The 24495-nt window shown below is 48.4% G+C and overlaps 1 protein-coding gene across 1 annotated transcript in view; it reads left to right on the top strand.

Annotated features, from left to right (window-relative positions):
- Nucleotides 1–24495, top strand: part of LOC134948122 (sulfotransferase 1C1-like) — a 129533-nt gene that overhangs the window by 98259 nt on the left and 6779 nt on the right. The window contains exon 6 of the mRNA XM_063935910.1: nt 15550–15730. Coding sequence (XP_063791980.1) covers nt 15550–15730 — 181 coding nt within the window. The remainder of the gene's footprint in view (nt 1–15549; nt 15731–24495) is intronic.

The raw sequence follows: 24495 nt of genomic DNA, 5'->3' as shown, positions 1-24495 counted from the left end.
CGGCTTTCAGTACTCAGTCGGGTCACTACGAGTATCTGGTGATGCCGTTCGGCTTGTCTAACGCTCCGGCAGTATTCCAGGATCTCATTAACGATGTGCTCCGTGATTTTCTAGGAAGATTCGTGGTCGTTTACTTAGACGACATCCTGATCTATTCTGAATCAATTGAACAACATGTTACCCAGGTGCGTCAGGTTCTTCAAAAATTACGTGAAAATCATCTATATGCCAAGCTGGAGTAGTGCGAGTTTCATGTCACGGAGGTATCCTTTTTAGGGTACATTATTTCCCCTCGGGGATTCTGCATGGAACCTAAGAAGCTCCAAGCCATCCTTAGCTGGGCGCAACCCACCAACTTAAAAGCAATTCAGCGCTTTTTAGGGTTTGCGAATTATTATAGAAAATTTATTCATTCTTTTTCCGACCTGGTTGCTCCCATTGTTGCACTGACTAAGAAGGGAGCGGATCCTACCAACTGGTCACATGAAGCCGAGTTATCCTTTCAGGCCTTGAAACAAGCTTTTGTCTCAGCTCCAGTCCTCAGACATCCCAACCCAGAATTGCCCTTCATTGTTGAGGTTGATGCCTCGGAGGTTGGAGTGGGGGCTATCCTATCTCAGAAGGATCCGGACACTCTGGAACTACATCCTTGTGCCTTTATGTCCAGGAAATTCTCATCCGCTGAATCCAACTACGATGTTGGTAACCGGGAGTTACTGGCTATTAAATGGGCTTTCGAGGAGTGGAGGCATTGGCTTGAGGGAGCAACACATACCATTTCAGTATTGACTGACCATAAGAATCTGCAATACATCGAATCAGCTAAGCGGCTGAATGCCCGGCAGGCTCGTTGGGCTTTGTTCTTTACTCGTTTCAAATTTATTATAACTTTCAGGCCAGGTTCCAAGAATACCAAGGCAGATGCTCTGTCACGCAGTTTTCTTCCGGTTCATGATAACAGTCCTGTTACTCCCATACTTCCATCTTCAGTCATTTGGGCAGGCCTCACACAAGATTTGTTTACCCAGTTAAAACAGCTTCAACACCAAGCTCCTGGAAATACTCCTGCTGGTCGACTTTACGTCCCTGAGTTCTTGAGAGCAACTGTTTTGACTGAGTTCCATGATAACAAAGTTTCCGGGCATCCGGGGATCTCTAAGACATTGGAGTTAGTCTCCCGCTCAGTATGGTGGCCTGGTCTTTCTAAAGACGTTAAGGAGTTTGTTTCTTCATGTCAGGTTTGTGCACAGCATAAGGTTCCCCGTTCCTTGCCTATCGGGCAACTTATGCCCTTGAATGTCCCTCTCAGGCCATGGTCTCATATTTCCATGGATTTTGTGGTGGACCTTCCCCTTTCAGCTGGGTGCAGAGTCATTTGGGTGGTAGTAGACCGTTTTAGCAAGATGGCTCATTTCATTGCCCTTCCCCGACTGCCATCTGCCCAAGGATTGGCAGTGTTGTTTCTCCGCCATGTTTTCAGACTTCATGGGTTGCCCACTGATATTGTTTCTGATCGGGGTCCACAATTCATTGCACAATTCTGGAAGTGTTTCTGTGCTTCATTAAAGATGAGATTATCATTAACATCTGGTTACCACCCACAGTCCAACGGGCAAACCGAGCGAGTTAACCAATCATTGAAACAGTATTTGCGTTTGTATTCAGCTAAACTCCAGAATGATTGGTCCGAGTTTCTTCCATTGGCGGAGTTTGCTTACAATAATTCTTGTCATTCCTCCACCAACGTGTCTCCATTCTTTTCAGTTTTTGGTTTTCACCCCAGAGCTAATTCTTTTTTTCAACATTCCTCAGTTTCCTCGCTAACCTTAACCTCCCATCTCAGAGCCATTTGAAAAAAGTGCACCTTGCTCTCAGAAAAGCGGCCTTTCGAGAGAAAAATTTTTCTGACCGGCTCCGACGTCCTTGCAGTTTTAAGGTGGGAGATAGGGTATGGTTGTCGACTCGTAACATTAGACTTCGACAATCTTCAGCTAGGTTGGGACCCAAATTTATTGGACCATTTCATATCATTAAAAAAGTTAACCCAGTTGCTTTCCGGTTACGTTTACCAAAATCTCTTCGGATTGGTAATACGTTTCATTGCTCCCTGTTGAAGCCATACATTTCTTCCAATAAATTTCCTCGGAAGATCTCTCAGGGAAGATCTCCAGTGGATGTACAGGGGCAACAGGAGTTCCTGGTGGAGAAGGTTCTCGATTCCAAGTTGTCCAGGGGCCGGCTCTATTTTCTGGTTCACTGGAGAGGTTATGGTCCAGAGGAAAGGTCCTGGGTCCTGGATAAGGATCTTCATGCCCCAAGGCTCAAGAGGGCATTTTTTCGGGAGTTTCCTTGGAAGCCTGGCTTTAGGGGTTCCTTGACCCCTCCTCAAGGGGGGGGTACTGTTAGGCGCCGGGGTCCGCTCGTCGGTGCGGCCCGGCGCCTAGCAACCAGGGACGCCAGACGCGAACAGCCGCCGGCTCCCTGGCAACGCTGGACGCCGGGCGCGCTGAGCCGCACGGACCCTAGCAACGGGGACGCCACTGGCGGACCGTGTTCCCCGTTGCTAGGCTTTAAGGGTTAATGTTTTCTCCTGCTCTCTGGCCGGGCAGCAAGGCAGCTGCACGGCATTTATTCTAATCAGCCTTTTGGCAGCTGATTGGAGGACTCCTTGTTAAATACACTCCCAGGGCTTCTCACAGACGCCGGTAATAGCTTCCTGCATGCTGTCTTTGTTTGCTGAGAGTCTGTTCCAGTCTTGCTGTATCCGGTCATTCCAGTATTGGAAGCTCTGAACTCGGAAGTTTGTCATCTAATTCCTGGAGTCCTGACTAATCACCTTATAACATCCAGTGGTGTTCGTGAGTCACGGCCTTGTCGTGTGTTGCGGCTTGTCCGCTTTATTATTTATTATTTATGTTTTGGTGCATTTTGCGGAGGGTTCCGCTTCCACAGGTCCACTCTGCTATCCGGCGGTGCCGGGTAGGAGTATTGGACAAGTGGATTTTGGTTGTCCTTTTCCCTGGCGGGTTTCCGCACATACTTTAGGTTTTGTCAGTTAGCTTGTAGCCCCTGGCCTGGTTGTTTAGTCAGAGGGCCCCTTGTTATCACCCTGTCTCGGATTTCCCTTTGTCTCCCATTAAGACCTGAGGGGGCATCGGAGTTGGGCAGACTTAATCCGCCCTTCAAACGCGGCTGCCATGGGCTCAAGCAACCATAGTCTCGCAGGGGATTTCTGACAGCACGGGCGAGACAACGGAGTTAGGGCGCCAGGGGCTATTTTCTATTCCCGCTCCCATAACCAGCATTCCCTTCCAGTACTCTGACCATTGCCATGAGAGCTCCTCCGGTCAGGAGTACTGGAATCATAACAGGGAGTGGGCTGGAGAGGGGGATTGGGCCGGAGAGGGGGAGGTGGCCGGAGAGGGGGAGTGGGCTGGAGAGGGGGAGTGGGCCAGAGAAGGGTGTGCTCCTCTTCTGGCAGCCACTGCTCGCCGTTGGGCTTGCCCTAGAATGACATATGTCATAATTAGTTTATTAGGTTGTATTGATTTCAAAATATAATGTTTAACAAACATTGTTAGTGAGCATGTTAAATAGACATATAAAGTGATTAGGTCCAGACGCTAGCATGTGTACCAACTCAGTACACCGACATCAGTTTCACAAGCACTTTGCTACACAGTCAGTACTGCTTGCCATAAGCACACACACTGTGTCATGTTTGCTCTACAATAGTACATTGACAGTCTGCTAATTTACACACTATATAACTTATTAGTGCAAATATGCAGTCTTTACATTAAAAGACTCTGCTAACATTCTCTGTTATGTAATGTAATGTGAAACTTACTGCGTCTTCGTCGATTGCGGATTTGTTGGCGGATCTCCGCCAATAGGTCCGGCGTGCGCCTGCGGAGGTCGCTCCAGCGCCTCTCCAGCTGGATAATGCTCCTCCTGCTCCGGGCGCGGGTTCGCAATAAGCGGCGGACCTCCGCGTAGGCCTCACGCTTTACCCTATTAGGGATAAAGGGCCCTGTGCGGCCTACGCGGTGGTCCATTACCGCGACCAGTAGGCGCAGCTCCTGTCGGCTAAAAGCAGCTGCGCGCATTGTGCCAATGGCATTTTCCATATATGGACTTATATTTATAGTGTATGGTGGGATGTGATTGGTTGTAAATTTATGGTGTCATCTAATAAACTTTATTGATGTGTGCATTACTGTGAAGGACAGTGGGTACAGTTCGCAATAGCGGAATTTCGCAGCGGCGGAAGAACGGGAAAAAAAACATACACTCACAATTACACTCACACACACTCACATACACACACAAACACACATACACATAGACAAACACACTCACACACACACTCACATACACACACACACACTTATAGAAAAGTAATTGTTACAATCTGTGTACTCACCACATTTGTCAATAACAATCAGCTGCACAAAGTCACCAAGTTTACGACATTTAGGATCGTATGTTGTGTAATTTGTAATGTAAACAGATGCACAAGCCAAAACCAAACAAAAAAAAAAACAGTTATTAACACAATTATCCAAAAACAAATTAATTAGACATTAATAAAAATAAAAATAAAAAACAACAACAAGATAGGTTCAAAATACATGATAAGGAGAATATTTCAGATTTATCACATAAACAAAGAATAATATAGACTCACACACCAAAACAATTACACTATGAACTTTAGCAAGCTACCTAAATGACATCAGACCAAAATGACAATACAAATACAGTGACTTTGGGAAAATGAGAATAAATAAGGTAAAAATCAAAATACTTGAAATAATCACGGACAATTCGTGCCCTTATTTCATTCCCCTGCCGGGACACACTCCCCCCACCGATTGTCCGGCCAACCCCTGGCTCCTCATCAGGCAATTCCTCCGTTTGAGGAAGCTCTACGCGACTCCTTACAGCGATGTTATGTAGGATTGCACACAGGACCACAATTTTACTTACCATCTCCTGCGAATACATGTCGCCACCAGTGCGGTGGAGCACACAAAAGCGCCCTTTAAGGACACCAATCGTGCGCTCCACCAGCTGTCTAGTGGCAGTAAGCGCGGAGTTAAATGCCGTCTGTGGTTCTGGCCTGGGTTTACTGTAAGGAGTCATGAGCCAGGGGGTGCAAGGATATCCACGGTCTCCTGTTTGATAAGATGAAAAAAACAAAAGTATAATTGTAAATTTAATTGAAAAAACCATATGACTGTTCCAAACATTTTAACGAAAAAACTCACCCAATAACCACATGTCTTGGCCTTCCATCGATCTTAATCTCTGCCATATCCCTGATTGTCTAATGACATGTGCATCATGGGAGTTCCCCGGGAACTTAGCATTCAGGGACAGGATCTGGAGGGATGGCCCACAAACAACCATTACATTCAGAGAATGAAACAGTTTCCTGTTTCTATAAATTTCTTCATTATGTCTTTTTGCTACAATAGCTACATGTGTGCCATCCACAACCCCAATAACATGTGGGAAGCGACTACCACCTTCCTGAAATTGCCGCTTCACCACATCCAGGGCACCAACATCCAAAGGCATTGATATAAATTGCTTGACTCTTTTGATGAAAGCCTGGCTGACACGCCGCAGGACCTTACTGAACTTGCCCTGCGACATGCCAACCAGATCTCCCACAACATGCTGATACGACCCAGTGGCAACAAAATGTAACACAGCAAGGAATTGTGTCAATGCTGGTATTGCTGCAGGATACCTAATGGATTGTTCTAGATCACTCTCTATTATGGAGAGAGTGTCTAGGATTAGATGAGGTGGCAGTCTGTATCTGCGCAACACAACATCATCAGGCATCCCAAAAAAAGGACACGGGTACGGAAAATTGGTGGCCTAGCACGCCTCCGTTGCCTTGGATGATGAGGAGCCGGTTGGGGTTGGAGGGCTTGCGCCGGTTGGGGTGGGAGTGGTTCCGTTGGCTGTGGTGGGAGTGCTTCCGCAGCCACATGAATTGACATCACCAACTTAAAATGAAGGTAAGAATCATGTTTAAAACTTTTTCAAAAAATACACACATTCTCATCCATAATCAAAATCAAAGTGTATGGGTGTTAACTTACTGCTTGTGCGTACTCCATTTCTTCAAGATTTTAATACGGACCAAAAACACATAATTGGATAAAAATAAAAACACTAAAATTAGCTAATTAGCTCCAACATAGGTTAACATCACAAATCATAAATAATTAGAGATATCAACCCTACCCATATAATTAATGCAACAATATATTGTCTCCAAAATAAGTATGACTAATGTAAATTAATAAAACAGAAAAATTAAAAACTAAAACACAGAAAACACATATCCAAAAAAAAAAAAACGGGGGTCCTTTAGTAGCAAATACAGAAAAAAATCAGCCCTACTTTGTCAAAAGTAAATGCTTTGTAAACAAACAAAGAAGACACCTACAAGAGAGAGAAATGGCCTATAAGAAAACAGATACACACTTACAACAAACACACACCAGAACACACAGGGATTGGCAACTTACCTGCTCAAGAAATGTAGCTTCCAATTGGGAGCACCAAAACAAAGAAAAAATGGCAACTTGCTCAGAAATGAAAAGTGGTGGCAAACCCCACTGAGACACCTACAAGAGAGAGAAATGGCCTATAAGAAAACAGATACACACTTACAACAAACACACACCAGGACACACAGGGATTGGCAACTTACCTGCTCAAGAAATGTAGCTTCCAATTGGGAGCACCAAAACAAAGAAAAAATGACAACTTGCCCAGAAATGAAAAGTGGTGGCAAACCCCACTGAGACACCTACAAGAGAGAGAAATGGCCTATAAGAAATCAGATACACACTTACAACAAACACACGCCAGGACACACAGGGATTGGCAACTTACCTGCTCAAGAAATGTAGCTTCCAATTGGGAGTACCAAAACAAAGTAAAAATGGCAACTTGGCCAGAAATGAAAAGTGGTGGTAAACCCCACTGAGACACCTACAAGAGAGAGAAATGGCCTATAAGAAATCAGATACACACTTACAACAAACACACACCAGGACACACAGGGATTGGCAACTTACCTGCTCAAGAAATGTAGCTTCAAATGTAGCTGAAAATTCAAATAAAAAATGGCCTACTTGCCTAGAAAATAAATATGTGTACACACACCACTAATGACACACCTACAAGAGAGAGAAATGGACTATAAGAAATAAAGTATACACTCTCAAAAATAGAACGGGCACACTGTAAATTACAGGTCACACAAATATTACATAGTACATGAGATTAAATTTATATGCCAAAACATTATCCACCAAAATACTAATACACAGTTTAAAACACTACAAACGACCATTGCACACCCATACATACTTGGTTTGTTAATATCCTAATTTAGTAATACTAACAAAAGTACACTCGCATAAAATAAGCACTACGCAACACAACATGAAAACATTTGCTAGCAAACAAACGCACATGTGTCTGCAATATAGTGAATCAAAAACTCACTCAGAAATGTTGGAACAAACACAACCTTCTCAGAAAAAGCACAATACTCCATCTGCCATCATACACCCACTCACACAGGCTGCAATCCAGCCTTTTATATAGGCTGTACAATTACTGGAAGTATTAGCATAATTGACACCTGTGCGAATTACCACACTGGAAACCACACGCAGCTATAAATCGCTAGACACCTGCGCAAACACACATGCCACCACCAACATGGCTACTCGTGAGCAGATGGCAGCAGAGATGGAGCGCGTGCAGCAGCAGATGTCCGCTTTGACACATAGGCGCCTAGCACTGCGGAGGCAGTTGCTAGAAGCTGGAAGTTCTGATTTGCAGATAGCAGGACCCAGTACTATACAAAATCAATCTTCTGATACCCAGGAGTTAGGAGTGAATCCCCTGCCAGACATAGATACTGCGGTAACTGAGGGAGATTCCGGAATCCCATCTCAAACACAAAGTACACAAGCAGCTAGTGAAGAGGAAGATGGTGATGATGGACAGAACGATAGCTCACAGGCTACAGGCAAAAAAAAAAAAAGACAGCCCGCCTTCACTAAGAGGGAGTTACGTGTTTTGATCACACAGGCCATGGGCAAAATTCATCGAGGACCCAAAAACATGGGTGCTGCATCCAAAGATTGAATCTGGAGGGACATCACTGATTCTGTTAATGAAGTCGGCTCAATAGTCCACACACCACAGGAAGTTAGAAGACGGTAAGTGTATATTGACACACCATTTTCTGAGCCAAGTATTATAAAAAAATTTGCTAGATGTGATGTTGCCTATAGCAACCAAATACATAACATGTGTACTATCAATTAAAGCAGGTATTCATAACTTTTCTGTACTTTGCCCCTATTTTTCATCACATATGTAGTTGGGCCGACTTCAAATCCCGCCTGAAGGGCAAGAGGTCTGCGGAGTGGAATTCCTCGAGGGCAACAGGGGGAGGTCCAGCTGCCACTGTGGAGTACACAGATCCTGAGGAGATGGTGATGGACTGTGTGAGTTACGAGGAGGGGGTTGGGGTGTCTCATATGGACACGGACCTGCCTGAAATACTGGATGCACATGACTTGCCAGAATCCTAAACAAATAATTTAGTGGTTCAAAAAGTCTCATGTTGTTTTTTTCTACTCTTTTTCCACTCATTCTTATTTTTGCATTGAACATAACACAGCACAGGTGGGTGAGCAGGTAGAGTCAGAGGAGGGTTATGTGGCTGAGGTGGGGGGACCTAGTGTCTCTGGCAGTGTGGGACCACAAATTCCATCCATCCAGATTCCAACTGCCCCCCCCCCCCCCCCAACCCTCTGCTATCCTGGACATCCTGACTCAAATAGCAAGGTATGGTGAGAGCCTGAATGCTTTTCAAGCCACGATGATCCGGGAGGTAAGCCAGATACCTGTCCGGCTCACTGAGCACAGAACCAGTGTGGAGCAAGGTGGAGCTCAACTCTGCCAAGGTCTGGCAGAGATCAGGCAGGGCCAAGAGCAACTCGCCTCCTCATTCAAACAAATTGCCAATTCCATTCTGCAAGGGCTCCAGGACATCGCTGTCTCCCTTGCCCACAGTGGCAGAGAGCCAGCCACATCTGCTCCCTCCCCTCACTCTGCCCAGGAAGAACATCCCACTGGGCAGGGCCCTCGAAGGTCGCTTCGCAGACCGAGCCGGGAAGAACTACATCAGGCGGGAAAAAAGAAGAGAAAGTGATGTCTCTCCGGACGGGCAGCACCCATGTTTTACATGTTGCCTCGATGTTTTTATTTATTTTTGGCTTGTGTGGCCAGAATGTAGAACTCCCTCAAAGTGAAAGGGTATATTTGTGCTTATTTAAATTTCAGCCTGAGAGTTATTTTCGTGTACACCTGAGCCATCTTCCTCTAACTAGCGCGCTGTGTATGGTTGTGTTTGTGTGTTGGTTCCAGAATTGAGCTCAGTTCCCCTAAAATTTTCGTCTGGCTGGGGGTTCACAACATATACTTATTAAATATTTAACATTATATTTTGTCAGAAGATGGTGTTACCATAGTACTGGGTTCTGCTATGTGAATTTTGTCAGTGGCATCTGCTTGTTGCTATGTCCATCTTTGTATGTGATGCTCATCTGTAGCCATGTTGTGTTTCTGATTTAATATATTTTTTGAATTAAAAAAATATTGTTAAAAAAAATGGAAAACTTAGCCATGTAAACTTTAGCATGGCATATAGACATTTGTGGAACAAGGGAACAATCAGAATATTCATACAAACATTGCATATTATAATTTATACAGGTATGCCTTGCACAACACTTAACTGGGCATATCATTTTTAATGTAAAAAATAGGACCTTGGGTTACTAGGGGCAACATTACATAATATTAGATACGGACACATATTCCCAACAAAATTAAAATATTTTTTATTAAGTAACATTAAGTGTAGCCTGCATTATGTGGTTTATGTTATTTGGTATGTACAAAGGAATATGTCTATGTCGCTAAGATTTAGCTGATGTAGTTTATAAGTTGGTTTATTCACACTTGATTGCATTTGCTAGTATTAAATAAATAATTACAACATGCATTTAACATCAATGTTTATTTAGCAAATAAAAATAAATACAAGATTATTTGGGAGCGTGTCAGATTTGTAGGTGCTAACAATAAAAATGTTATGTGTCCAGACAATTGCTGTTTGTAGTATTTTGGCTGAGCAGTGTTTGCTAAGTAATTGGACAACAGGTGAATTAATTGGCAAAATAATTGCTAATTAGGGCAGACACACTTGTAACAGTATTTCGTAAGTGCAGAGTAACTGCAGACTTACTCCTCGGCTGCGACAGGATAGCGAACGTTTGTTGTGTACATTTTACCATCGTATACGCATTTCTGCTCAAAACACGCCTACTGCTGGTTGCATACTCCCACACTAGCCGCCCACTTTCACGCCCATTTCGTTAGATAGCGAAGCCGTGCCTCTGTCACGCCTCCGTCACTCCCTGTTTTCGGAGGTGTAGTACGAGCAGATTTTCAGTTCGTAATTTTGCTCAAGCGTCGTATCGCTCCCTTTGCGCACGCGCAGTCCAGCTGTTGCGCATGCGCAGTTGGCGGATTTACGCCGTTTTGCGATGCGATGAGCCGCTGCGATCAACTCGGAATGAGGGCCAATGTTTGGTGTTTAGTTTGTTGTGGAACGGGTACATAGATTGTGCGTGGTGTAGAGAAAATGGTGTGTTTGGGGGGCTGAGCAGAGTGAGGGTGGACGGTGGATGTGGTGTGGTGAGTGTATGAGTTGGGCTAGAGGTGAGGGGTGGGTGAGGGGTTAGGAGGTGTAGTAGTTGGTGGAGTTGTATGTGTGTGTTGTAGGGTGAGTTTGTTGGAAAGGTTTTCTGCATAGGGTGCTTTGTGTAGGGTATTGTGTGTGGGTGGGAGGTTGGGTGGGGAGCAGCAATTGGCATGTTGGTGCTTGTAGCTGAGACGGGTCCAGTTGTGGGCTAATTGTTGTGGTGATGGTGGGACAGATTCCATGGGCTGTATAGAGAGAGAGGTGGGTGTGTAATAGGGGTAGTGTGGTGTTGTACAGGATTGTGGAGGGTGTGGAAGGGAATGTGGGTGGTGGAGTGTTATTTTGGAGGGGTACGTGGTTGTGTGTGTGGGTTAATAAAAAGTGTTGGGTAGTGATGTATGGTGCTAGCGGAATAGCGTGCGGACGGGTGGGTGCCTGTATATGTATTGGTGTAGGGGTGAGGGATGGGGGTGGTGACAGGACATGCAGTGTGTGATGGAGTTGTGGTTGTGTGTGGTAGGGGGATGGAGTTGGAGGTGTGCATGGGTGGAGTGTGTTGATATGTGATGGATGGGTGGAGAGGTTTTTGTTTTGGGGGGGTAGGAGTGTGTGCATGGAAGGGGGGGGCCATTAGGTGAAGGTAGAGGTATCTTTTTTTTTTTTTGAGGGGGGGAGAAGCTGGATGGGTGTTGTATTTGTGGTGGGTGGTTGGCAGGTATGGGGTTAGGGTGGGTTTGGGATGACCTTAGGGTGTGCTGGGTGTGTAGGAGAGGGGTTTGGGTGGGTGTGAGTGTGTGTAAGAAGGTGTGTTGGGGGTGTGTGTGATTTGTGTATGTTATTGTGGTGTGAGGGTGATAGGGGTAGGTGTGAAAGTTGGTGGGTGTTGGTGGTGTACACATGGGGAAGGTGTATTGTCTGTGTTTAGGGGGGGTGTAGGGTGCGTGTGTTATGTTAGGAGTGTGCAGGCTGAGTGTGTGTGTGTGTGTGCGTGTTTGTGTGTAAAAGTATAGTAGACCATGGTATATGTGGGTGTAAGAGGCAGCACCGCGGGCCCCCCCACCCTGAGATGAGTGGGATGTGAGCGGAGTTGTGAGCAAAAGGGAGGCATGCTCATTTATGGCCATCGGGGGATGGCTGATGGGGGAGGGGGGGGGATGGATGATAGGGGGGTGTGATGGCTGATAAGGGAGGGGATGGGTGACAGGGGGGGTGTATGGCTGATAGAGGGGGGTGTATGGGTGATGGGGGGGTGGCTGATAGGGGGGATGGCTGGGGGGGATGGCTGATGGGGGGGATGGCTGATGGGGGGAATAGCTGATGGGGGGGTGATGGCTGATGGGGGTGTGATGGCTGATAGGGGGGCTGATGGCTGAGGGTGTGTGTGATGGCTGACAGGGGGGGGTGATGGCTGAGGGGGGTTGTGATGGCTGACAGGGGGGGTTGATGGCTGACAGGGGGGGAGGGTGATGGCTGACAGGGGGGGTGATGGGGTGATGGCTGATGGGGGGGATGGCTGATGGGGGGGTTGATGGCTGACAGGTGGGGGGGGTGATGGCTGACGGGGGGGGGCTGACAGGGGGGGTGATGGCTGACAGGGGGTGGTGGCTGATGGGGGGGTGATGGCTGATAGGAGGGGGGTGACGGCTGACAGGGGTGTGTGTGATGGCTGACGGGGTGTGTGATGGCTGACGGGGGGGTGATGGCTGACAGGGGGGGTGATGGCTGACAGGGGGGGGTGATGGCTGACAGGGGGGGTGATGGGGTGATGGCTGATAGGGGGTGGTGGCTGATGGGGGGGTGATGGCTGATAGGGGGTGGTGGCTGATTGGGGGTGATGGCTGATAGGGGGGTGAATGGCTGATAGGGGGGGATGGCTGACAGGGGTGTGTGTGATGGCTGACAGGGGGGGGTGATGGTTGACACGGGGGGGAGGTGATGGCTGACAGGGGGGGGTGATGGTTAACACGGGGGGGTGATGGCTGACAGGGGGGGTGATGGCTGACAGGGGGGGTGATGGCTGACAGGGGGGGGTGATGGCTGACAGGGGGGGTGTGATGGCTGAGAGGGTGTGTGTGTGATGACTGACAGGGGGGGGTGATGGCTGGCTGAGGGGGGGGGTGATGGCTGACAGGGGGGGGTAATGGCTGATAGGGGGTGGTGGTTGATGGTGGGGTGATGGCTGATGGGGGTGGGGTGAATGGCTGATGGGGGGGATGGCTGGGGGGTGATGGCTGATAGGAGGGGGGGGTGATGGCTGACAGGAGGAGGGTGATGGCTGACAAGGGGGGGTGGATGACAGGGAAGGTGATGAATGACGGGGGGGTGATGGATGACAGGAGGGGTGATGGATGACAGGGGGGGTGATGACTGACAGGGGGGGTGATGGCTGACAGGGGGAGTGATGGCTGATAGGAGAGGGTGATGGCTGATAGGGGGGGGTGATGGCTGACACTAGGGGGTGATGGCTGATGGGGGGGTGATGGCTGATAGGGGGGGTGATAGGGGGTTGAATGGCTGATGGGGGGATGGCGGGGGGGTGATGGCTGATAGGAGGGGGGGGGTGACGGCTGACAAGGGGTGTGTGATGGCTGACGGGGGGTGTGATGGCTGAGGGGGGGGGTTTGATGGGCGACAGGGGGGGGGGGTGATGGCTGACCAGGGGGGGGGGGGTGATGGCTGAGGAGGGGTGATGGCTGACAGGGGGGGGTGATGGCTGATAGGGGGTGGTGGCTAATGGAGGGGGTGATGGCTGAGGGGCGGTGATGGCTGATAGGAGGGGGGTGATGGCTGACAGGGGGGTGATGGATGACAGGGGGGGTGATGGATGACAGGGGGGGGTGATGGATGACAGGGGGGGTGATGGATGACAGGAGTGGTGGTGATGGATGATAGGAGAGGGTGATGGCTGACAGGGGGGGGTGATGGCTGATGGGGGGGGGGGTGATGGCTGATAGGGGGGGGGGTGATAGGGGGGTGAATGGCTGATAGGGGGGATGGCGGGGGGGGTGATGGGTGATAGGAGGGGGGGGTGACGGCTGACAGGGGTGTGTGTGATGGCTGACAGGGGTGTGTGTGACGGCTGACAGGGGTGTGTGTGACGGCTGACAGGGGTGTGTGTGACGGCTGACGGGGGTGTGTGATGGCTGAGGGGGGTGTGTGATGGGTGACAGGGGGGTGTGATGGGTGACAGGGGGGGTGATGGCTGACGGGGGGGAGTGATGGCTGACAGGGAGGTGATGGATGACAGGAGGGGTGATGGATGACAGGGGGGGTGATGGATGACAGGGGTGGTGGTGATGGATGATAGGAGAGGGTGATGGCTGACAGGGGGGTGATGGGTGATGGGGGGGGGTGATGGCTGATAGGGGGGGTGATAGGGGGGTGAATGGCTGATAGGGGGGATGGCGGGGGGGGGTGATGGGTGATAGGAGGGGGGTGACGGCTGACAGGGGTGTGTGTGATGGCTGATAGGGGTGTGTGTGACGGCTGACGGGTGTGTGTGACGGCTGACAGGGGTGTGTGTGACGGCTGACGGGGGTGTGTGATGGCTGAGCGGTGTGTGAGATGGGTGACAAGGGGGGTGTGATGGGTGACAGGGGGGGTGATGGCTGACGGGGGGGAGTGATGGCTGACAGGGAGGTGATGGATGACAGGAGGGGTGATGGATGACAGGGGGGGTGATGGGGTGATGGCTGACAGGGGGGGGGTGAAGGCTGACAGGGGGGGGTGATGGATGACAGGGGGGGGTGATGGCTGTTAGGGGGTGATGGCTGAGGGGGGGTGATGGGGTGATGGCTGATAGGGGGGGTGATGGCTGATAGGGAGGGGGGTGGCCATCTATCATTGTGTGGCTGATGAGTTGTTGGATGGGTGCGGGTGTATGGTGCTGGGGGGAGAGACTTTGTGTATGTGGGGGCTGGAGCGGCGAGAGCCCTGTCGCCTGCACACAGACAGGTGCGGGTGACGGGGATGTGTGAGTGCAGTGGGTCCCGGCATTGTGGTGACTGGGGCTGGCAGTACAGTGTGGGCCGGGTCGGGAGAGAGTTTGTGCTGGGGTTGTGGGGAGGGCGGGAGCGGTCTGTGCGGGCGCTGTGCGGAGGGTGGGCTGCGGCAGTCTGGCCCTCCGTGGTGGGAAAGGTGGATGCGCGAGGTGGAGGTGGGTTTGTGCGGCTGACGGGAGGGGCGGTGTGCGGTGCGCGGTGCGACTGACGGGAGGGGCGGTGCGGCAGGCTGGGCGGCTGTGGTGCGTGTCCCTGCCACTGATGGATGTGGGAGGTGTTGTGCGGCGGGTGGGTTCGGTGCTGTGGGGTTAGGGTGGGCAGTGTGTGTCAGTTATGCGGGAGCGTCAGGGTAGGGGGGGGGGGGTGTCTTGGCCGTTCATGGCTGGATATGGGAGCTGGTGGAGGGGGGGTTTGGGGTGTGTGGTGCGGGTGTCAGTGGGTTGTAGGTGCCAGGGGAAGGGTGCATGGTTACATGGCACTGTGGGGCGTCCGTGCACTGGTGGGTTGTTGCTGGGGATGGTAGGTGGATTCTGTGGCTGCTGCTCCGTTCTGCTAGTGGTGTGCTGGGACAGGGCAGGAGCTACTGACTCCGCCCACCACTGTGACTCCTCCCAGCATTAGAACGCCAAGCACAGAGTCACAGGGCAAATATATAGGAGATATTTTACAATGTAATTTACCTTTTCCTAATTACACTTCATTCCCATTCTCTGCAACCCACAGACCCCCCTGCAGGAAATTCGGAGGGTGGCACAATTCTTGGGCAAAGACTTCTCAGATGACGTAATAAACAAGATTGCAAAACTCACCACTTTCGAGCACATGAAGAACAACCCAATGGCCAATGTCTTGGATTTCCCCAAAGAAATACTTGATCAATCACAGGGCAACTTTATGAGAAAAGGTGAGATGTGTAGTGTTGGCGCCAGCGTACCAGGAGCCACAAGACGCTGGTTCTGAGATCACGTCCTGTTTAATTTGCAGAGACTGCGCGACATATCATTCGTACTATGCAGGGACAGACTGGGGCTGTAATTCAGGACAGCCATCCCTATGCGTGCACAAAAAAGGGGCATGACCAAGCTTCACGGCGGCGTACCGTGAGTCACTGGGCCTTGCAGAACACCCTGTCTCTTTTCATGTTGGCCAAGCGGAGCACTGGGAGTCAGTGCTGCTCGGCCAGGCTTAACACTGCAAGGGACGGCTCTTATCGGAAGAGCTGCCCTTTGCGCTTTTAAGTGCAACTGTACATGCATAAGGCGTTAATCAATGCTGTTATGCACATACAGTACCTGCCTACATCCTGAAAAGGGAAATTGAGATCCCGTCGCAAGTCCGATAGGGCGGCGTAGCCTCATGTCATGGAGAGTGGCTTTATGAGTAATATAATTAGCCACGCCCTGTTTTCATCACTGTGGGGGCGTGCCCAGTGCTCTGACCATGCCCCCAATGCCTGTCTCCATGGAATGGACGCTGTGCGCATGTGCGCAGCATCTAATCACTGCAGAGCAGCGTGTGACAGGGGGTGCCTCCTACCTGGGCTTGTGTATTACATATGTTATTTCTTATTTGCTTGTTGTTTCCAAACACTCTACATAGATCGTCTCGGTAATTACCTACAGATTTCCACACCGCGCCTGCGCCAGTCCTTCTCGCTACGGTAACTAGTGTACCGGCCTCACAGAACTATCTGCGCAGTACAGTAGTTACTGTTTCACAGCAAAGTAAGACCCACAATCACTATTTTATATACTATAGTATATATACTGTATACCTGCACTGTATCTTTTATTTATACAACAGTGATACAACTTATAATACACCGTAGAGGTAACCTTTATGTGCTAAATCGCTGGGCCCTATCTGTTCATTATGACAAACTTAAAACTTTCAAATGTTTTTTTATTAAAGTTACTGACCTGATATTTCTGTTGCCAAATGACATAAACTCTGCCTCCAACGCCTGCTGCTCCCCCCTGGTCTCCCTCATGTCCATTCTGTCACTAAGGGGGCTGTGCGGGAGGGTTCAGTATGAGATTCTGATGTATGGTATGCGAAATACCGACGCCGGGATCCCGGAGTTTAACAGACCGACAGGGGTGAGTTAAGGGTGTTCTACCCTCTTCCCAACCCCCTAACCCCAAGTACACTCATTTGTATATTCCCAAAGTCAAGAAAAACAGGAGTAGGAAATTCAAACCGATGTGGCTTAATAAGAGGGTCAAGGAACGAATGGATAAAAAAAGTAGTGATGAGCACCGGAAATTTTTCGGGTTTTGTGTTTTGGTTTTGGGTTCGGTTCCGCGGCCGTCTTTTGGGTTCGAACGCGTTTTGGCAAAACCTCACCGAATTTTTTTTGTCGGATTCGGGTGTGTTTTGGATTCGGGTGTTTTTTTCAAAAAACCCTAAAAAACAGCTTAAATCATAGAATTTGGGGGTCATTTTGATCCCAAAGTATTATTAACCTCAATAACCATAATTTCCACTCATTTTCAGTCTATTCTGAACACCTCACAATATTATTTTTAGTCCTAAAATTTGCACCGAGGTCGCTGGATGGCTAAGCTAAGCGACCCAAGTGGCCGACACAAACACCTGGCCCATCTAGGAGTGGCACTGCAGTGTCACGCAGGATGGCCCTTCCAAAAAACACTCCCCAAACAGCACATGACGCAAAGAAAAAAAGAGGCGCAATGAGGTAGCTGTGTGAGTAAGCTAAGCGACCCTAGTGGCCGACACAAACACCTGGCCCATCTAGGAGTGGCACTGCAGTGTCACGCAGGATGGCCCTTCCAAAAAACACTCCCCAAACAGCACATGACGCAAAGAAAAAAAGAGGCGCAATGAGGTAGCTGTGTGAGTAAGCTAAGCGACCCTAGTGGCCGACACAAACACCTGGCCCATCTAGGAGTGGCACTGCAGTGTCACGCAGGATGGCCCTTCCAAAAAACACTCCCCAAACAGCACATGACGCAAAGAAAAAAAGAGGCGCAATGAGGTAGCTGTGTGAGTAAGCTAAGCGACCCTGGTGGCCGACACAAACACCTGGCCCATCTAGGAGTGGCACTGCAGTGTCACGCAGGATGGCCCTTCCAAAAAACACCCCCCAAACAGCACATGACGCAAAGAAAAATGAAAGAAAAAAGAGGTGCAAGATGGAATTGTCCTTGGGCCCTCCCACCCACCCTTATGTTGTATAAACAGGACATGCACACTTTAACCAACCCATCATTTCAGTGACAGGGTCTGCCACACGACTGTGACTGAAATGACGGGTTGGTTTGGACCCCCACCAAAAAAGAAGCAATTAATCTCTCCTTGCACAAACTGGCTCTACAGAGGCAAGATGTCCACCTCATCATCATCCTCCGATATATCACCGTGTACATCCCCCTCCTCACAGATTATCAATTCGTCCCCACTGGAATCCACCATCTCAGCTCCCTGTGTACTTTGTGGAGGCAATTGCTGCTGGTCAATGTCTCCACGGAGGAATTGATTATAATTAATTTTAATGAACATCATCTTCTCCACATTTTCTGGATGTAACCTCGTACGCCGATTGCTGACAAGGTGAGCGGCGGCACTAAACACTCTTTCGGAGTACACACTTGTGGGAGGGCAACTTAGGTAGAATAAAGCCAGTTTGTGCAAGGGCCTCCAAATTGCCTCTTTTTCCTGCCAGTATAAGTACGGACTGTCTGACGTGCCTACTTGGATGCGGTCACTCATATAATCCTCCACCATTCTTTCAATGGGGAGAGAATCATATGCAGTGACAGTAGACGACATGTCCGTAATCGTTGTCAGGTCCTTCAGTCCGGACCAGATGTCAGCATCAGCAGTCGCTCCAGACTGCCCTGCATCACCGCCAGCGGGTGGGCTCGGAATTCTGAGCCTTTTCCTCGCGCCCCCAGTTGCGGGAGAATGTGAAGGAGGAGATGTTGACAGGTCGCGTTCCGCTTGACTTGACAATTTTGTCACCAGCAGTTCTTTGAACCCCAGCAGACTTGTGTCTGCCGGAAAGAGAGATCCAAGGTAGGTTTTAAATCTAGGATCGAGCACGGTGGCCAAAATGTAGTGCTCTGATTTCAACAGATTGACCACCCGTGAATCCTTGTTAAGCGAATTAAGGGCTCCATCCACAAGTCCCACATGCCTAGCGGAATCGCTCTGTGTTAGCTCCTCCTTCAATGTCTCCAGCTTCTTCTGCAAAAGCCTGATGAGGGGAATGACCTGACACTGGCAGTGTCTGAACTGACTTCACGTGTGGCAAGTTCAAAAGGTTGCAGAACCTTGCACAACGTTGAAATCATTCTCCACTGCGCTTGAGACAGGTGCATTCCACTTCCTATATCGTGCTCAGTTGTATAGGCTTGAATGGCCTTTTGCTGCTCCTCCAACCTCTGAAGCATATAGAGGGTTGAATTCCACCTCGTTACCACTTCTTGCTTCAGATGATGGCAGGACAGGTTCAGGCGTTTTTGGTGGTGCTCCAGTCTTCTGTACGTGGTGCCTGTACGCCCAAAGTGTCCCGCAATTCTTCTGGCCACCGACAGCATCTCTTGCACGCCCCTCTCGTTTTTTAAATAATTCTGCACCACCAAATTCAAGGTATGTGCAAAACATGGGACGTGCTGGAATTTGCCCATATTTAATGCACACACAATATTGCTGGCGTTGTCCGATGCCACAAATCCACAGGAGAGTCCAATTGGGGTAAGCCATTCTGCGATGATCTTCCTCAGTTGCCGTAAGAGGTTTTTAGCTGTGTGCGTATTCTGGAAAGCGGTGATACAAAGCGTAGCCTGCCTAGGAAAGAGTTGGCGTTTGCGAGATGCTGCTACTGGTGCCGCCGCTGCTGTTCTTGCGGCGGGAGTCCATACATCTACCCAGTGGGCTGTCACAGTCATATAGTCCTGAGCCTTCCCTGCTCCACTTGTCCACATGTCCGTGGTTAAGTGGACATTGGGTACAACTGCATTTTTTAGGACACTGGTGAGTCTTTTTCTGAGGTCTGTGTACATTTTCGGTATCGCCTGCCTAGAGAAATGGAACCTAGATGGTATTTGGTACCGGGGACACAGTACCTCCAACAAGTCTCTAGTTGCCTCTGCAGTAATGATGGATACCGGAACCACGTTTCTCACCGCCCAGGATGCCAAGGCCTCAGTTATCCGCTTTGCAGCAGGATGACTGCTGTGATATTTCATCTTCCTCGCAAATGGGATGACCATCGACTCCCAGCAGCAACAACAGCAGCGCCAGCAGCAGTAGGCGTTACACGCAAGGATGCATCGGAGGAATCCCAGGCAGGAGAGGACTCGTCATAATTGCCAGTGACATGGCCTGCAGGACTATTGGCATTCCTGGGGAAGGAGGAAATTGACACTGAGGGAGTTGGTGGGGTGGTTTGCGTGAGCTTGGTTACAAGAGGAAGGGATTTACTGGTCAGTGGACTGCTTCCGCTGTCGCCCAAAGTTTTTGAACTTGTCACTGACTTATGATGAATGCGCTGCAGGTGACGTATAAGGGAGGATGTTCCGAGGTGGTTAACGTCCTTACCCCTACTTATTACAGCTTGACAAAGGCAACACACAGCTTGACAAATGTTGTCCGCATTTCTGTTGAAATACTTCCACACCGAAGAGCTGATTTTTTTGGTATTTTCACCAGGCATGTCAATGGCCCTATTCCTCCCACGGACAACAGGTGTCTCCCCGGGTGCCTGACTTAAACAAACCACCTCACCATCAGAATCCTCCTGGTCAATTTCCTCCCCAGCGCCAGCAACACCCATATCCTCCTCATCCTGGTGTACTTCAACACTGACATCTTCAATCTGACTATCAGGAACTGGACTGCGGGTGCTCCTTCCAGCACTTGCAGGGGGCGTGCAAATGGTGGAAGGCGCATGCTCTTCACGTCCAGTGTTGGGAAGGTCAGGCATCGCAAACGACACAATTGGACTCTCCTTGTGGATTTGTGATTTCGAAGAACGCACAGTTCTTTGCTGTGCTTTTGCCAGCTTGAGTATTTTCATTTTTCTAGCGAGAGGCTGAGTGCTTCCATCCTCATGTGAAGCTGAACCACTAGCCATGAACATAGGCCAGGGCCTCAGCCGTTCCTTGCCACTCCGTGTGGTAAATGGCATATTGGCAAGTTTACGCTTCTCCTCCGACAATGTTATTTTAGATTTTTGAGTCCTTTTTTTACTGATATTTGGTGTTTTGGATTTTACATGCTCTGTACTATGACATTGGGCATCGGCCTTGGCAGACGACGTTGCTGGCATTTCATCGTCTCGGCCATGACTAGTGGCAGCAGCTTCAGCACGAGGTGGAAGTCGATCTTGATCTTTCCCTATTTTTGGAACCTCAACATTTTTGTTCTCCATATTTTAATAGGCACAACTAAAAGGCACCTCAGGTAAACAATGGAGATGGATGGATACTAGTATACTTATGGATTGACGAGCGACTGCCGACACAGAGGTAGCTACAGCCGTGGACTACCGTACTGCGTCTGCTGCTAGTATAGACTGGATGATAATGATATAAAAAATATATATATATATCACTACTGCAGCCGGACAGGTATATATTATATAATGACGGACCTGCTGGACACTGTCAGCTCAGCACTGCAGACTCCTAAAGTAAGCTACTAGTAGTATCAAGAAGATAGAAAAAAAAAACACCACAGGTAGGTGGTATACAATTATGGATGGACTAGCGACTGCCGACACAGAGGTAGCTACAGCCGTGGACTACCGTACTGCGTCTGCTGCTAATATAGACTGGATGATAATGATATAAAAAATATATATATATATCACTACTGCAGCAGGACAGGTATATATTATATAATGACGGACCTGCTGGACACTGTCAGCTCAGCACTGCAGACTCCTAAAGTAAGCTACTAGTAGTATCAAGAAGATAGAAAAAAAAAACACCACAGGTAGGTGGTATACAATTATGGATGGACTAGCGACTGCCGACACAGAGGTAGCTACAGCCGTGGACTACCGTACTGCGTCTGCTGCTAATATAGACTGGATGATAATGATATAAAAAATATATATATATATCACTACTGCAGCCGGACAGGTATATATTATATAATGACGGACCTGCTGGACACTGTCAGCTCAGCACTGCAGACTCCTAAAGTAAGCTACTAGTATCAAGAAGATAGAAAAAAAAACACCACGGGTAGGTGGTATACAATTATGGATGGACGAGCGACTGCCGACACAGAGGTAGCTACAGCCGTGGACTACCGTACTGCATCTGCTGCTAATATAGACTGGATGATAATGATATAAAAAATATATATATATCACTACTGCAGCCGGACAGGTATATATTATATAATGACGGACCTGCTGGACACTGTCAGCAGAATGCGTTTATAGAATAAAAACACCACACGACGAGTGTTTAACTTTTTCAGGCAGACAATCACAATATACTGGTGGTCAGTGGTCACTGGTCAGTCACACTGGCACTGGCAGTGGCACTCTGGCAGCAAAAGTGTGCACTGTTAAAATATGTACTCCTGCTATAACTGCTCCCCAGTCTCCCCCACAATTAAGCTGTGTGAGCAGTGAGCACTCAGCACAGTCAGATATACAGTATTACATAGATGATGCAGCACACTGAGGGCACACTGAGGCTGAGCACAGATATGGTATGTGACTGTGTCACACTGTGTATCGTTTTTTTTCAGGCAGAGAACGGATTAATTAAACTGGTGGTCACTGGTCACACTATCAGCAAGTAGTACTCCGTCCTAATATGCTCCCCAAAATTAGTAAATCAAGTGTCTCTACTCTCTACTCTCTAGTCTACTCTAAACGGAGAGGACGCCAGCCACGTCCTCTCCCTATCAATCTCAATGCACGTGTGAAAATGGCGGCGACGCGCGGCTCCTTATATAGAATCCGAGTCTCGCGATAGAATACGAGCCTCGCGAGAATCCGACAGCGGGATGATGACGTTCGGGCGCGCTCGGGTTAGCCGAGCAAGGCGGGAAGATCCGAGTCTGCCTCGGACCCGTGTAAAAAGGCTGAAGTTCGGGGGGGTTCGGTTTCCGAGAAACCGAACCCGCTCATCTCTAAAAAAAAGGCGTGCTTTCAAAGCATTTAAGTCTGACGGAACGGTGGAATCATTCCAGTTCTACAAGGCATGTAACAAAAAAATGCAAAAAAGAAATCAGAGCAGCAAAAACAGAAAATGAAAAACAAATCGCAAAGGAGAGTATACCAAACCCCAAAAAGTTCTTTAAGTACATAAACGGACAAAGGTTAAAAAGGGAGAATATTGGGCCTTTAAAGGGCGAGTTGGTTGTCTTGATTAATGATGATAAGGATAAAGCGGATTTATTTGATAACATTTTTTCATCAGTATTCACGAATGAGGACAGGTTGACGAGAGTAGAGCATAACATTAGCTATGATAATGACCCTATGCTAGGTACTTGGTTAAACGAGGAAGTAGTCCAGGAGAGACTAAGTAAAATTAAGATAAATAAATCTTATGGGCCAGATGGACTCCACCCCAGGGTTCTTATGGACCTTAATGTAGAGATATCGAGACCCCTATATTTGATTTTCAGAGAGTCAATTAGATCAGGAACGATACCAAAGGATTGGCGCATAGCAGAGGTTGTCCCAATATTTAAAAAGGATAGTAAAAATCACCCCGGTAACTGTAGACCGGTAAGTTTGACATCTATAGTGGGGAAATTACTAGAAGGTATATTAAGGGACAGCATACTTAGGTACTTGGATACCTCCAAGGTTATTACTAGGAATCAGCATGGTTTTGTGAAGGACAGATCCTGTCAAACTAACTTAATAAGCTTCTATGAGAAAGTGAGCGATAATATTGATCAGGGTCAAGCAGTGGGTGTGATCTTTTTGGACTTCGCTAAGGCCTTTGACAAAGTTCCACATAAGAGACTAATTCTCAAATTAAGGGAGTTTAGGGTAGGGGACACTATTTGTACTTGGGTGAATAACTGGCTGTTCAATAGGGAACAGCGAGTGGGGATTAATGGGATGTACTCTGAATGGGCTTCAGTGCTCAGTGGAATACCACAGGGCTCAGTACTCAGACCATTGTTGTTTAATAGATTCATTAATGACCTAGGAGAGGGACTGGAAAGCACAGTGTCAATTTTCGCAGATGATACTAAGCTATGTAGAGTAATTAATTCAGACAAGGATGTTGAGTCTCTACAGAATGACTTATCTAGACTTGAGGTCTGGGCGGACAAATGGAGAATGAGGTTCAATATAGACAAATGTAAAGTTATGCACTTTGGGACTAAGAACAACCAGGCAGCCTATAAACTAAATGGGGAAAATGTAGGGATAACAGTAGTTGAAAAAGATTTGGGAGTGCTCATCGAGAAAAAACTTGGTAGCAGTACACAATGTCAAAATGCAGCAACAAAAGCAAATAAGGCGTTAGCATGCATAAAACGGGGAATGGAGACAAGGGATGAGAGTGTAATCCTGTCACTGTATAAATCATTGGTGCGGCCACATCTGGAATATTGTGTACAGTTCTGGGCACCTCTCTATAAAAAAGATATCTTGGAACTCGAAAAGGTTCAGAGGCGAGCTACCAAACTGGTTAAGGGGTTAGAGGCACTGGG

This window comes from Pseudophryne corroboree, chromosome 8 (genome assembly GCF_028390025.1).
Source record: "Pseudophryne corroboree isolate aPseCor3 chromosome 8, aPseCor3.hap2, whole genome shotgun sequence".
NCBI classification, from domain to species: Eukaryota; Metazoa; Chordata; class Amphibia; order Anura; family Myobatrachidae; genus Pseudophryne; species Pseudophryne corroboree.
The sequence above is the reverse complement of the archived record's forward strand: the minus strand, read 5'-3'. Positions and strand labels throughout refer to the sequence as shown.